We start from the raw sequence: 14,524 nt of genomic DNA, 5'->3' as shown, positions 1-14,524 counted from the left end.
ACGAGATGAGTGGAATAAAACAATAGGCTCCCCTCCATCAACATTTGGAAAAACTTAGCCCTTGTTTAACCAAATCATATATATAAATCTGCGTCCCTTTTATGTTTAAATAAATATAGTGATTTTGTTTCACTGTTATTAAAGAAAGACAGTAAGAGCAGAAACAATTAACATGACATGTTTTACTTTTCTTTTTTTTTTCTTTTTTTAAAGATGTTTTTAGCAACTGGACCACATCTGGCTTGTTGGTGGTCCCTAACTGGCCAGTGTGATGTCAATGAGAAATAAAGATTCAAACATAAATTATACGTCATGCAGTTCGTTTCATTTCAGCCACTAAACAGTCTTTGATAAATTTCTGATCAGGAGATGGGACATTTGAAGAGTATGATATAAACATCGGAACAGATAACATTAAAGATGATAAAGTTTTGAAAATAGGAAAATACAAAACACAGAAAAAACGGATAGTATAGAGCTGTATATTAATATGAATACAGCGCTGTTGTGCAGTGATTTTGAAAGGTTCTCCAACTAAACACTAAAGACTTCTGGTACTGAGCTGCTCTAAAGGACACAGAGCTCACACAGGGCAGCAGAACCGACCAGCAAACAGGATGTTCATGGTGGGGTTATGTCTGATGAAGAAGAGGAAGGGGTGGTCTGCGATGAAGGATTTTAAATTGGCCCGCCTTATCTTGCCCGACTGAAGCTCACACCAACCCATAACTTCAAAAGTAGCCTCAGTTGCCTTCTCGTGGACCTTCACAAAAGCCTTGTGGATGACTTTTGAAAGTACCAGATCTTTGCGCCCAGACATGCCTGTGACAGAGAAGTGAAAGGAGAACATTTTAAATGAACATAATGCTGCATTTTCATTTTTTTCTTTTTATCTGAGAGGATTTTTTCAAATTAAATTCTGATAAGGCTAGGTGGTGATATAGATCACCTGGTTGAGCTGACAACTAAAATACCAAAAGATCTGCAGGATCCTGGGTTTGAGTGTTTCCAGACCATTTCCTGCATGCCTCATCCTCTCCCTTTTATCCTCTCAACTATTCTGTCAAAGTGTGATATCTCAAAAATAAACCTTAATAAGGTCACTTCAACAGCCTGTCATTAGTGATTAGCAGAGGTGTGGACTCAAGTCACATGACTTGGACTCGAGTCATTAATTTTATGACTTTAGACTTGACTTGAACTTTTACACCAATGACCTGGGACTTGAATTGGACTTGAACCGGTTTACTTGAAAAGACTTGATATTTCACCCCAAATCTAAAATTTAACACGCATATTATATAGAAAGTGTGCACCATTAATTCAATTCATTGATTCATTTATTCAAACCACACTCCGTACGTATGTGTGCGTGAGCTGTAGCACAGCCAATCAAATTAACCAGATTTTTTTTTAAGAAAAAAAAAAAATGCTCAAAAATGCTGCAAGGAGTTATTTTTTTCAGGTACATAAACTATGAAGTAGTCAACAAAAAAAAAAAAAACGAAATGCAATATACAAAACATGCAAGTAGAGAATCACAGACAGATGGAACAACTTCCAACTTTGTCTGACAGTTGAAGTTGCATAAAGAACGGTAGGTGGTCCTTCTCTTTTGCTACGATGGGATAGCTGACTTCATCTAACGAGCAAATGTTGTCCAGGCTACGTTGATGATACTGTTTGGTTTTAATGTGTATGATATTTTTGTCATGCGATTTTAAAGCCGGTCCTACAAGCACATCCAAGAATAACATGCAGCTTATCTCAGAACTGTCGGTGAAAATTATTCTTGGAGCTAGGTTTAATTGAGCTGCATTTTATAGAGGTGCAATTTCACAATTTGTGTATATTTTCTAAGTTCACTATTTCATCATGTGTTGAGAAAAATAGAGATTTAAAAATCACATGGTCTAATATTTACATTTAGCATAACTGCAACATTCTTTTTTCGTTTTTTTTTAAAGAATCGAAAGGACTTGAAATTCAAAGTCCGAGTAAAGTCACTCGGACTTTTACACCAGTGACTTGAGACTTGAGTCTGACTTGCCTGACATTACTTGAGACTTGACTTGTGACTTAAGGGTAAAGACTTGAGACTTACTTGAGACTTGCAAAACAATGACTTGGTCCCACCTCTGGTGATTAGTGTCAGAGAGTACGTCTAGTTTAGGCAGGAGGAAGCCAGAACACCTCCCTGACTGTCTGTCAGTATTATAATATTTCACTAGCTGGGCCAATTCCTCATTTTATTTTTGACAGCGTTTTTAGTAAATAAAGGCAAATGACTTAAAAATATTAATAGCAGTTTGGAGAAGACCTCAGAGGGGACTGGCGGCGGCTCCTGGGCCAGGCAGATCCCCATGTGCTAATGAGACGTGAAAGAATTGAAAAAGGGCAGAGAATGAACAGCTTGTAGAGCTGAGGCTGTCATATATAGATAAGAACCGTAAAGGCCAAGTTTAGAGGTGTGGTCCCACTCCTGAAATTCAGATAATGTATCTACAATAAAAGTATCAGGACTGTCATATAAAAGTCCACCAGTCCATTCAAAACCCAGCAACAAAGCTTAGATCCTGCTTTCAAAATCTCACAGTAGTATGATCATCAAACAAGACAAACAATCTGCTGAAATAAGCAGCTCCATGGTCTTTTGGAGAACTCTTTCACTGCTGGAGCATTGTTGCTCTACACTCTGTTCATAAACACCAACAAACTGCAAACGTATGTCTCACCAGAGAAGTCACACTTTGTGTGATCAAAGGCGTCCACCATGCCCATGCTGCTCAGGACTGTGTTCAGGTCATACGTCTCCTCCAGTGTAAATCGAGGCAGCCTCACATCAATATGATATGTTTGCATCTGGCCTGGATGAGTCCAAGCCACAAATTTCTCGTAGGTCAGCTCCTTCCCCAGCTGGGATGGAAACAATATCACTTATTAGAGATTGTGTGTGTGTGTGTGTGTGTGTGTGTGTGTGTGTGTGTGTGTGTGTGTGTGTGTGTGTGTGTGTGTGTGTGTGTGTGTGTGTGTGTGTGTGCAACTAGTCAAGTAATCATTGCTATTGTCACTAGTTAGTATCAGATGTACTAGTAATTTAATCAGTTTTACTGTTTACATTTTATTGATAAAATAAATTTATCAATAAATTTTACATTTTTGTGTCCTAAATGTTATGCAGCCATCTGCCACCAAATAGAGCAGTGTTGGTGAGAAATGCCATAAATTCGTTAATCTTGGCCTGATTTTTCTGTTAACATTATTTTATTTAATTACCTATTATTGCTACGCAACCCTTGTGGTGTCCTCGGATCAAAAATGGTCGCTAGGTGAATGGCAAACAAGCATATGGGAATCCCGAGGACACCACAAGATGAAAAAATAGGACCTGCAACCGACAGAAAATAGCTTTCTCTAAAAGGAGTTCAGTTTTTCAAAAAAGGCTCAGAGTAGAGCTGTTACTGCTTAAAAGGAGACAGCTGAGGGGGCACCTCCAGGGTAAGGTGTTCCCACCAGGCATACACTGTGACCTGCTGGAGAGAATAAATCTATTGGCCGGACTGGGAACACCTTAACATTTCCCCAGATAAGCTGGAGGAGAGAGGGAATTTTTGGACTTCTCTGCTTCGGCTGCTGTTCCTGCTACCCAACATCAGATAAGCACAAGAAAATTGATGGATGATTTATTGTTTTGTTATTTTAAATGTAAACTTTTATTCAAGTGATTGTCATGAATTCTCGAACGGCATCCATCATTCACGATGCACGGCACGATGTGCCACAGTTTTCAGCTGCAGTTTATTTATTTTTCAGTTGTTACTTTTTCATATTTCAGTAATGAATGAGCATCTTTAGTAGAAACATGTTTTCATATCATAGTTAATATATTTAAAATGTTTTTCTTCTTTGTCGTCTGTTTGGAGTTTAACGTGTAGTGTAAACGTGCGATGCGAGGTGCTGCACAGTTAAGCAACATGATTCATTCAAGAATGTCATTAAAAGTTTCAAATCACTTTGTTTACACAGTTCTGGACGTCGAGCACTTTTCAGATTTGACTTAATATCTGGGTGTTTGTCAGTTTTAGACTATTCGGTCAGTCTGACTTGTTTTCTTCGTTTAGTTGACTTAGAAATGAGTCACCAGGAACATCACGAGTGTGTAAGTGTTCTACCTTCTCCAGTCCTGTTGTATCATCCTCTATCTCTGCAGGTAAAAAGATGAGCATGCTCACTTCCTTCCCACAGTAAGGCATCTCTAGAATCTGTCCAGCAGAGGGTTTCAAGCATTACTGCACATAAATCTACTGATACATTTACATTACAATCACTCTGTCAGTGAAATCTGATTATGCCAGTGATTTATACAAATATAATAAATATGATGGTTACCTTGCAGTTTGCTTCTTCGATGAAGGTAAACGCAAAGTCTTCTTCCTGTTTCATCATCTTCACAGGCTTTGAGTTGTTCTGAAGACAAAAGAAATTAAAAGCATTTTTAATATAGTCATTGAAATATGTCTTGGATGCAAAAATGAATTAAATCACTCTGAAAAACTTTGCCTTTGAAGCTGTGTGTCATGAAGACTCATTTCCAGTCACAGATGTATTCTCATGACTTTTAATTAAAGTAGTTCGTAAAGAAGCTTTGTATGTCGTACACTCCCAAATAAATCTTATTTATCTCACACTTGGCCTTAATGCAGTCTCACATTAATAATTTTGGCTCCTCATCTTTAAAGCGCCCTCCTCTTGAGGCCATTTTGATTGGCTGTCCCTCTTTAACAAAGGGGGAGGGGCTGATCTTTCTGACATCATGCAGAGCAGAGAAACTGAAACCGGTCCTTAACATCAGTCTGAAATCTGAGTTTTGGCTCACAGATATTACTTGTATATTTGCTCATGATTTGAAACTGTCCATGTTGACCAACCACAACTGCAATGGTATATAGACTTTACAAGGTTATAGTTTCATAGTCAGTGTTCTGTTTTGATGAGCACTTTTACCTTGTTGAGCCAAAATTGAGCATCATAAGTTTTAGACCACGAGAAATTATTTATCCAGTAGCCTTTGAAGTGGGTGGCAGTGAACAACACCAGCCTGGTCAGTTCATTCAAATCATCTTCATCCACCACCTCTGTGATGTTACCTGGTGACCAAAGTAAAACCAAATGTAAACATTGAGAAGTAAAGCTTCAAAGACTGCAGCAAAGTTTTCATCCACAAATCTATGAGAACATGATGGACCCCACACTCTTTCAGCCTTTGTAGGCCAGAGAAACATGATGAGTTTTACAAATGCTGTTTAATATATTCTTTGACTATTAGTGAAACCCGAAGATACTATTCATCAGCACAACATGTGAATATTTAGAACAAGTAAGGATGCACAGCCACTCTGGCTAATGACTACAGCACACATGTAACAACTCATTATTGAAGTACTTATAAATCCTGCTTTTCTACACGAGATAAGATGAATGAGGTAAACAAGGGACATCAGATAAGCAGGTAAAGTTACATTAATGTGCTGTTCCACAAGATGGCGCTCCTCCCTATATTTCTTCATAATTCTCAACGCTCGGCATATACTTGAGTTGAGCTTCAGTCAAGGTCAACACATCTGGATGTAAACAAAGTATTCTGGTGCCTGGCAGCCACCTTGGAAGTGAATGAGACTACCATTAATGCTGTGCCAGCACAAACAGGCAGGGAGACAGAAACGCTTTTCATAGAAGGAAAGAGTTAATATTTAAATCTGATGGTATTTTAAGCTGTGCTGTAGTCTAACTTTCACAGAGCTCATTAAACTCAACTACCTAAACTCATATTGACCTAAGATATTGGGACAGGAAGAGTTTGACAGATAAAATATAAAAAGATACATAAACAAGAAGATTAAAAAATATGAGAAGCATATTTGGCTGAAAAGAAACAAGTGAACAGGACTGTGCAGACACTGAGGAAGGTGGTTCTGGGATCCAGAGATCACTGCTGAAACAGCTTGAATCACTGTGGGTTAAATCAGGATTAACGGTGGAAGGAGCCCTTTGACAAACCCTGGTCACAGGTCTGTAAAGCTTCTTCACTCTTCAAAACTATGTTAAGTACAGCTACCATTACTTCTGAACACCAGAAGGAGAAAAGAAATTCAGTATTTTCATGGTATCCTTACAGGTGCACACTCCTCAGCAGCGGTCCCCAACCTTTTTTGCGCCACGGACCGGTTTATGCCCGACAATATTTTCATGGACCGGCCTTTAAGGTGTCGCGGATAAATACAACAAAATAAAACTAGTACCGGTACCGAAAAAAAGAAAATTTATTCATAACACACGTGAAAAGACCCAGGAAAACAGAGTAAACGATAAAAATGATAACAAAATAACGCTGAAAACCGATAAAAACCCTGAAAACTATACATTTCACACCTGAGCCTCAACTTTCGCGGCCCGGTACCAAACGACTCACGGACTGGGACCATTTACATGTGTAAATGTGATCCACCTGGTGTGTGTTGCTGCACCCAGTGGTTGACATCAATCCTGACTTCTTCAGACCTGGTCTTGAAGTCCACAGACTCCAGCTCTGCTCTGTAATGTTTCTTGCTTTGTATTAAGAACTCCTGAAACCACAGACGACACATTTGTAAATTCACTCCAGCAAAGTGTCTGACATCACTGATTCTGATTTTCTTCAGGCTGACATGATAAGAAAAGACTGTTATATTCACATGAACACACATGCTGAATCACACATGCCTCATTTCAATCATTAACACAGTTTTAGATTCTGATCAGTCAGAACTCACAGCATTTCTCTCTCTGCCTCTCATTTACTCCAAAACACACGAGCTCATGAAGAATCACACTCTACATAAGAAGAAGAAACAGACCTGAGTAAAGGGGCAGGACTTCTCTCTGTACAGTCTGTTAGCAACACTGAAGGTAAATGGAGCATCTGTCCTGTTGAGTACAGTGAGAAGTTGGGCGAAGCTGCTGTGAACATCACCCCAACAATCCTCGGTTTGCAAGCACTGTGGACAAAACACTTTAGTGGATTCAAAGAAGGACACAGAAGAAAATTCTGGACTGGATCTAAAACAAAGAAACTAACTTTTGATTTTCTTTCTTTGTTGTTAGATGATTTGTTATTATTCGTTTCCTCTCAGTGCCCAGCTTCTTCAACATACCCAGGGAACCTTTCTGTTATCTGGATTCACTTAGCCTAACATCAGCAATAAGTGCTCACATGAGCCCTGCGTTTCCATCTTCACTATCCAATAAAAGCCACAAATAACAAAAAACGGAGCTTACTGTGTCACAGCCTAAAGGAGACAGAAATAACTTTAGTTTCTCAACAAAGAAAATGAAATTAATTTTATTGATTGACAAGGTTTTCTTAGTATGTGTTTCACTCTCCTAACCTCTGTGTAGTAACAGTATGTAACTGTAACTTCCTTTTAAAACGTTGTGAGTGTGTGAAAACGGGAAAAACAACTAATTGTAAGCTGCATTCAAGCTCATGATGCACTTTGTGTCTTCATTCATATCAGGCTGTGGTAACTCAGCTCCTTAAAGATGAACAGACAAAGACTGTATCCACACAGTGGAGCTGTTATTATTTTGTGTATTTCTCAAAGCTAGTAGGAAGACTGTTTGTGCAGCATTGATCCCGTTGGAAAGATTTGAACTTTCTGTTAATAAATCTCAGAAAACTGGTTTGGTTTCAGTCTCAGTTTATTTTTCCACATTACTCTGGAGTTACTTTCTCATTTAGGTTGTCATGTTGACTTGAGTTTAGCTTATTTGACCTCTTTTAAGGGTCCAACATTATCACTTTTGTATGAGTTACTGTGCCCTCATGTCTAACCAGCTCAGTCGCTCACATTAGGTTTCAGACTATAATAATATCACACTGATACACTGGAGACAAGTCAGGGTCATTTATACAGTTATAATGGTCACAGTGGTTTCCAGCAGCTGCCCAGATTAACACCAGAGCATCCTGCATGTGTTAAAATGAGTACCACTACAACAACTATTCTGCACTATAATTTTAGTGTTAGTGTGTGAGCATGTGTACTGTACCTCTGACATCTGTGTGGCTGTGTTGCCTCTGGCCCCCAGCATCACCATAGCCAGGGCTGAAGAGATGCTGAACGGGGAGAAAAAGATGTTTCCCGTCTTGTTGTTATTGCTCAGCTGTTTGAGCAAAGCCAGAGAGAAGGCACTGTTTGCCTCTGACAGAGAGATTGCAGATCCCATTGTTTCTGGTACAAAGAAGTCGGGCAGTGAGTTGTTTAATGCACCAAGTAAGATTATTTAAATCTAACTGAGCTTCACTTTACCTAAAAACTACAAAAACTATGGTGGCTGTTATTCAGGGTTTTTGTTTAAAACGACATCCTTCATGGTGTGTATGCAGATTTAGTCACAAAGCTCCCAGAGAAGTCAGTGAGTTATAAACAGCTGAAAGGGTTAGCATTACTCTTTGAGCGCACATGGAAAAAAAATCTGCAACAGGATTATAGTTATACACACAAGATATAAACACTGTTTACGGGTAATTTATGAGTAGTCGCCACGTAGACGTGATTTGTAAAAACTGAATAAAGTTACATGACTTACTGACGCTCACTTTTCTTTCGTCGTCAGACGGTCAGGATTCTTTCTGGCTTAGTAAATGATTAGCAGGAAATCTAAATTCTTAGAGGCTGATGCGAGATGCTTTATTGAAGCAGAGTGATATACAACCAAAAGCGAGGGTGGCGAGAAACAGAACTAAGAACGACTCCGAACTGGGAAAACTAATAAAACAAAACTGAAACCTGAACCCGCAGGAAGACACGGAGGGAGTGACTCAGGGAGGTAACACAGCATGGAGGAACAAAGACGGACCAATAATGCACTCAAGAGGACACATACTATAAATACACACAGAGGAAACTAGGAAACCGCACACAGGAGGGAGATCCAGCTGAACCTAATCCGAGGAGACAGGGAGGACGCAAGCTGAATACACTGACATCAGGAACGGACCTTCAAAGTAAAACAGGAAATACACAGAATACACAGACTGGACTCAGAGACACGGTACAGACAAGGAACAGAGGGAGCACAGAACCAAAACCCTAACAACTAAAAAGTCTAAACCCAAATACATACACAGAATAAACTGGAACATAAGATCATAATAATAAACACAAAACGCTGGGTCAAATGACACTAACCAGGTTTTAAACAGCAACTAATTTAATTCGTTTACCTCAGTTCTTCATTATCTATTTAAAGGTCTTTGGGAAGCATGTTAATTATATAGTCAGTTATTTATTTACGCAGGTGTAAATTATGTCTTTGAGATTTAATAACCATTGTGTAAATCTGGAAGTAATATTATTTGTGAATGTTCCATTTATCCTCCTCTTCATGTTCAACAGGTGAGCGTATTTTGTATAGAAGCATGCTGCTACAAGCCCGAAACAGCATTAAGGGCAATGCCAGTTGCTGGCACATTTTATACTCACTAAAAACTTACCTGCAGATTTTTCCTGTTTCTTTACAGGCACACAGACAAAATAAACGTAATAATAATAATAATAATAATAATTTAATTAATATTTAATTAATTATTTAATTAATGCTTTACATGGTCAGTGTGCAATATCTCATCTTTGTGTTTTTACGAATGACAATTTTTAAAGCTCCAAAGCCACCTGTTCCACTTCTCTTTAAATGAGAAAAAAGATAAAAACGAACACCTGTTCCTACACACACGTTACACACTGATTACTAAAATAAGTCTGATTTTTAAGAATTACAGCAAGTTAACTTTACTTATGTCTTCATATATTTTTGTTTTGGGTGGGGGAGCTTCCACAAAGCTTTCCGCAGCTAGTTCACAGGTAAGAGGCGGTTAGTTGCTGAAAGTTTCACAGTGTGTATCACAATCATATGGGGATGCATGCGTGAATATGTGTATGTATATCTAATGAAATATGAGCAAGCTGAATTTCTGTTGATTACAGATAGATACAGATACGTGCTGTGCATTCATACTTACATACATATCACAGTGATACATTAGTCTGCTAGTGCATGTATGTAACAGTCACGTTTCTCATTAATACACAACGAATAATAAAGCAAACACAATGTTTAATTAAAGAGGTTAACATTTTCTTTTTCTCTTTAAAAAATAGAAAAATGACAAAAGAGCAAAGAGCAGCAGTTTGGGTTTCCACTGATGATTCACAGACAAATCCTGATCTGATGCCAGGAAATGAGAAGCTAATGCTTGAAAGGTTTCATAATGCAATTGCACAAGTCATCGTGTGTGAATAGTTCTGTGTATATGTGTTGAAATATGTGGTTAATACTGAGTAAGAGCTCATGCTGAATAAGTTAAAGATACATTCTACAAAACGTATAGGAAGACTGAGACTGCTAATGCATGTATGTAACAGTCAGACAGGTCAGTGGCTAAATGATAAATACAGGTGTGCGCTGTAGGTCACTGTTTTGGAGATAGTTGCAGTTATATTGTGTAATTAATTTCCAAATACTCCAAGAACAAGTTGTTTTTTGTTTTTATTGCAAATTTATTTGCATTATATCATTTAAATAATCATCAGAAATACAAAGATTAGCTTGACTTCACAATAAAAACTTGCCTAATGTATTCTTTTACTTTATACTTAAAAAGAATATACAAAATATGCATACTCTGCATCAATAGTGCTACACTGAGTTTTAGCAAAACAGCCTTATACAACTAAAATAAATCAAATGAGCAAGAAATGAAATATTAACTTTACATTTTTCTTGACATTCAGCTCAATTTAGAGTAAAATCAGATGCAACCTTTAATTGATGTGATTCTGTGAGAAAATTCAACACATCACATTGGACAGAAAAACATGTTATTCCCTGTTGCTGGTATTTCAGGAAGGACACTTGTACATATTTGAATTGTACCTGAAACACTGTTTTACATTTCTACACACAACAAAATAAATAAGCTGCTTCAAACATCTCCAAAGTGAAATTTCTATGATTTCAGGAACATCTTTTTTAAGCGTTCACGGTCTTCAGTGCAAACAACAGCATAAACACACAGGTGCACCTCTGCACCACCTCTAAACTAATAAACTAACAACCAGTGTCCAGCACAAAAGTTATCGCTAACCCTTTTCATTTTGTACAAATCCAGCTTTTCTGAGTTTGTGTCTGACCAGATGCAGCTTTCTGAACCATCTTTTCAACGTTCTTATACTTACACTTATCACCACACTGTGTTTATGTGCTTAAAAAGAAATTATTTTTAACTAAAACCAATTCTGAACTATAATTTCACCAACTCATCTACACGGACATTTTATAGAGGGTATTATTAAAGGACAGAAATTCAAAATGTGTAATCTGTGATAAACTAGTTCCCCCCACAATATTTACACTGATGACGAGCCAGAAAGGCTGCAATGTTCTGATCAATGATGGAGCCTCTCGCTTCCAATCTTAAAATGTATTAAATATTATTCTGACTGTGTTAATCTGAATGGATCGATGTTAATCATTATAAATCTAAATGTTTTGATAAATGTCCTCTTGTTCTTCATAAAGGTCGACAGTTTGTTCAGCAAACATCTGTGTTACATATACATGATCATTTTCATCACCGCTGCTTTGTTCTTCGTCTGCTTCCATTTTTCTCTCTTTCTCATATATTTCCTCTCTCTTCGCTCTTCCTGTTTGTTTGGTAAAATTCCTGTAGGTGTTCAGTGTCTCAACATTCATATAGATCCTCTCCTCGTCACTGACGTCATCTTCTTCATTACAGGTTTTTAGAGTCACTGAAACACAGCACAGCAGATTTTTCTAGATGTCATGATCAAAATAAAGCTGCTGATTCATGTAATATGTTGTTTGTTCTGGTGAGCACTGACCTGTGGTGTGGATGTGGGCCTGCTGTGTTTGCCTCCTTCTCCTGAGCACCAGTAAGACCACCAACAAGACCAGCAGGAGCAACAGGACCACAGGAACTACAGACGAGACGAGCAGCATCCGAGGAACTAAGAGAGAAAAGGTTTTTGTCAAAAATGAAAGATAGAAAGTGGTTTTGTATTATTTATTGGCACTTCCTATTTCCTTTGTAATCATGGTTTTACATAGTAAGGAGGTTCTTGTTTGGCAAACGTGTGTTAATCAGAAATGAGTTTAAGACTAATTACAGACTTTTGATGAATCTACAGTCGTATGGAGTCTTTTATTTATTGTTTAGGATGACATTTGTATCTAACATGTTTGGAGTGTTAGAGGGAGCTGAGCACCCACAGAAAACACAGGCAAAGGTGCTAAATGCAAACACAGTTAGCTCAGGTAACAAAGACACACAAACACCAAACCTTCTGTGAGACAACAGTGTTTATCTCTGTGAAGGTTCTCAGTCATCCAGGTCATCGTAGTCAAAGGAGTGTTTATCATATCGCCAGCATTTACTGTCCTTCTAGGACAGTACAAAACATAAATTCAATGCTATACTTACATTTAATGATGACAGTAATGGGTGCTGTTGCAGTAGAACTCAATGTCCGTGTGGACACTGTGACTTCATACACACAGCTGTAGTTGCCTTGGTGTTCATACTCAGCTACAGGGAAACTAAAGGAGGCTGAGTTGTTGACTGCTGGCTTGCTGTCTGTGACGTTGGAGTCAGAGAAGATGAGAAAGAACCGTCCACTGGAAAATGTCGAGTTAATGGAGCAGGTGAAGACAAAACTGTAACCCTTGGTGATCTCTGCACCTTCAGGACCCCAGACCAGACCTGCACCAGGAGAGGTCAGGGAGATGCTGGGTGTCTGCAGTCTCACTGGGGAATAAAAGGTACCAGGATTAAGAAGGAAGCAGAATCAAACACAACACTTAGTTTCTTGTTTATAAATGTAGTAGGTATGGAGCAGCATTAACATATTATTGTTATGCTGAATTTGATTTGATGAATGATCTTATAGGTCTTTGCAAACTCTGGATTTGATTCTTTCATTGCTAAACGCTCCACAGTCTCCCATAATTAACCTCTAATACTGTCTGGTTGCTGCTTGCTACAGTGGGCTTTGAGAGCATTTTTGATAATGGCCAAAAAACATGAACCAGTAAAAATATCAGATAAATAAAGTGACTAAAAACTATATAGAGCAGCAGATTCCATCTTTAATACACTCTTTTTATATGTAACAATTAAATAAGTTTAAAGCTATGATTGAAAAACTCTTTCAATTACTTTGTTACAGAGTTTTTTTTAAAAAATCAAAGGATCTGTGATAAAAATGCAGTACTCTCTTATTCATGTCACTCTTATCTCGCTTTGTTCCAAGAGTTACTCCATACTTGTTTTTGTTTTTCTTACCAGTAACAGAGAGTCTGACAGAATCACTTAATGGGGAGCTGAATTCACGACTTGAGCCTCTTTTCTTATACTGACACTGGTAAGATCCCTCGTTATCAAAGTCCACGTTAGGAATTTTGAAGGTAGCAGAGTTTGTGTTGGAGGTTTGGCTCCTCCTGAATGAACCCTGAATTTGACTCAGAGTGAACGATCCACCTAAAACCTGAGTTGAGACTGAACATGTGATTTCAACAGTCTGACCCCAGGTCACCTCACCAACAGGGTAAATGGAGATACGAGGTTTTGGAAACCTCACTGAAAAAATATCAACATATCAAAGCATTATCTCACCAGGTTACTGATTCTATTATTGAAAGAAGAGAATGAAACAAAGAACTTGGCAAAGTGGATTTTTTTCTTACCAGTAACAGAGAGTCTGACAGGGGAAGAGCTGAAACTTCTACTTGTTTTCATGTACTGACACTGGTACAGTCCATCATGATCAAAGTTCACATTGTGAAGACTGAATGTAACAGAGCTCATAGAGGATGTTTGACTCTGGCTGAATGAGCCTGAAGTCTTCTGGAGGATAAAAGTTCCACCTGAGAACTTGTATGAAACTGAGCAAGTGATGCTGACGTCCTGACCCCAGGTGACCTCATTACTGTATAAGGAGATGGTGGGCTCTGGGAGGGTATCTAAAGAAATGATACAGTATTAGATAAGACAGGACACAGTCAAGATCTGATCAGATAATCTTAGTGGCTGATGGCTTAGCTGATACCATTTTATGTATGCAAATGAAAAACCTCAAATACTTGAGGGGCTTAAGTGGAAGCTTTTTTTGACCCTGCTGCTCTTTGAATACAATTGTTGGAGGTTATTGCTGCTAAAAATTAAAGAGTTCACTTTTTTGGACAAGCACTGAAAATACTGTGCTGCACACATTGCTGCCTGAAAGAAAAATGACTTTCTCTTAACTCCACATGAATTAGAAAATACTGTCAACAGTCACATTTTTAGGATCTTAGGATGGCAAACTTTTTCAAGATAAAAAGTCTGTAAATTAGGCTTTAAGTGAAGTCTGAGCTCAAAGTTCTTCACAAGCCTTCAGTAAGAAACGTGTTAACATGGTATGTTTAA

The 14,524-nt window shown here is 38.2% G+C and overlaps 2 protein-coding genes across 3 annotated transcripts; both read right to left on the bottom strand.

Moving 5' to 3' along the window:
• Nucleotides 1-534: 534 nt before the first annotated feature.
• Nucleotides 535-8,265, bottom strand: LOC146625170 (leukocyte elastase inhibitor-like). 2 transcript variants are annotated; one of them, XM_085362670.1, is made up of 8 exons: nucleotides 8,089-8,265; nucleotides 6,894-7,109; nucleotides 6,506-6,623; nucleotides 5,005-5,147; nucleotides 4,390-4,467; nucleotides 4,173-4,262; nucleotides 2,736-2,916; nucleotides 535-822 (listed from the first exon to the last, which is right to left on the bottom strand). In XM_085362670.1, exons 1-8 carry the CDS (start codon nucleotides 8,263-8,265, stop codon nucleotides 584-586), a joined length of 1,242 nt encoding a protein of 413 aa, XP_085218796.1. In that variant the 3' UTR covers nucleotides 535-583. The 2 variants fall into 2 exon arrangements, with proteins under 2 accessions (XP_085218796.1, XP_085218797.1); XM_085362671.1 differs by having other exon boundaries at nucleotides 6,894-7,034.
• Nucleotides 8,266-11,580: 3,315 nt separating this feature from the next.
• On the bottom strand, nucleotides 11,581-13,855 carry LOC146625169 (immunoglobulin superfamily member 1-like). Its single transcript, XM_085362684.1, has 5 exons — nucleotides 13,804-13,855; nucleotides 13,403-13,696; nucleotides 12,542-12,865; nucleotides 11,943-12,068; nucleotides 11,581-11,849 (listed from the first exon to the last, which is right to left on the bottom strand). Exons 1-5 carry the CDS (start codon nucleotides 13,853-13,855, stop codon nucleotides 11,581-11,583), a joined length of 1,065 nt encoding a protein of 354 aa, XP_085218810.1.
• Between the last annotated feature and the right edge of the window lie 669 nt (nucleotides 13,856-14,524).

This window comes from Diplotaxodon limnothrissa, linkage group LG9 (assembly GCF_057381915.1).
Source record: "Diplotaxodon limnothrissa isolate DT_005_m linkage group LG9, D_limnothrissa_male_GT1.1, whole genome shotgun sequence".
In the NCBI taxonomy this organism is placed as follows: domain Eukaryota; kingdom Metazoa; phylum Chordata; class Actinopteri; order Cichliformes; family Cichlidae; genus Diplotaxodon; species Diplotaxodon limnothrissa.
Note: the sequence above shows the minus strand (reverse complement) of the source record. Positions and strands in the feature narration are given on the sequence as shown.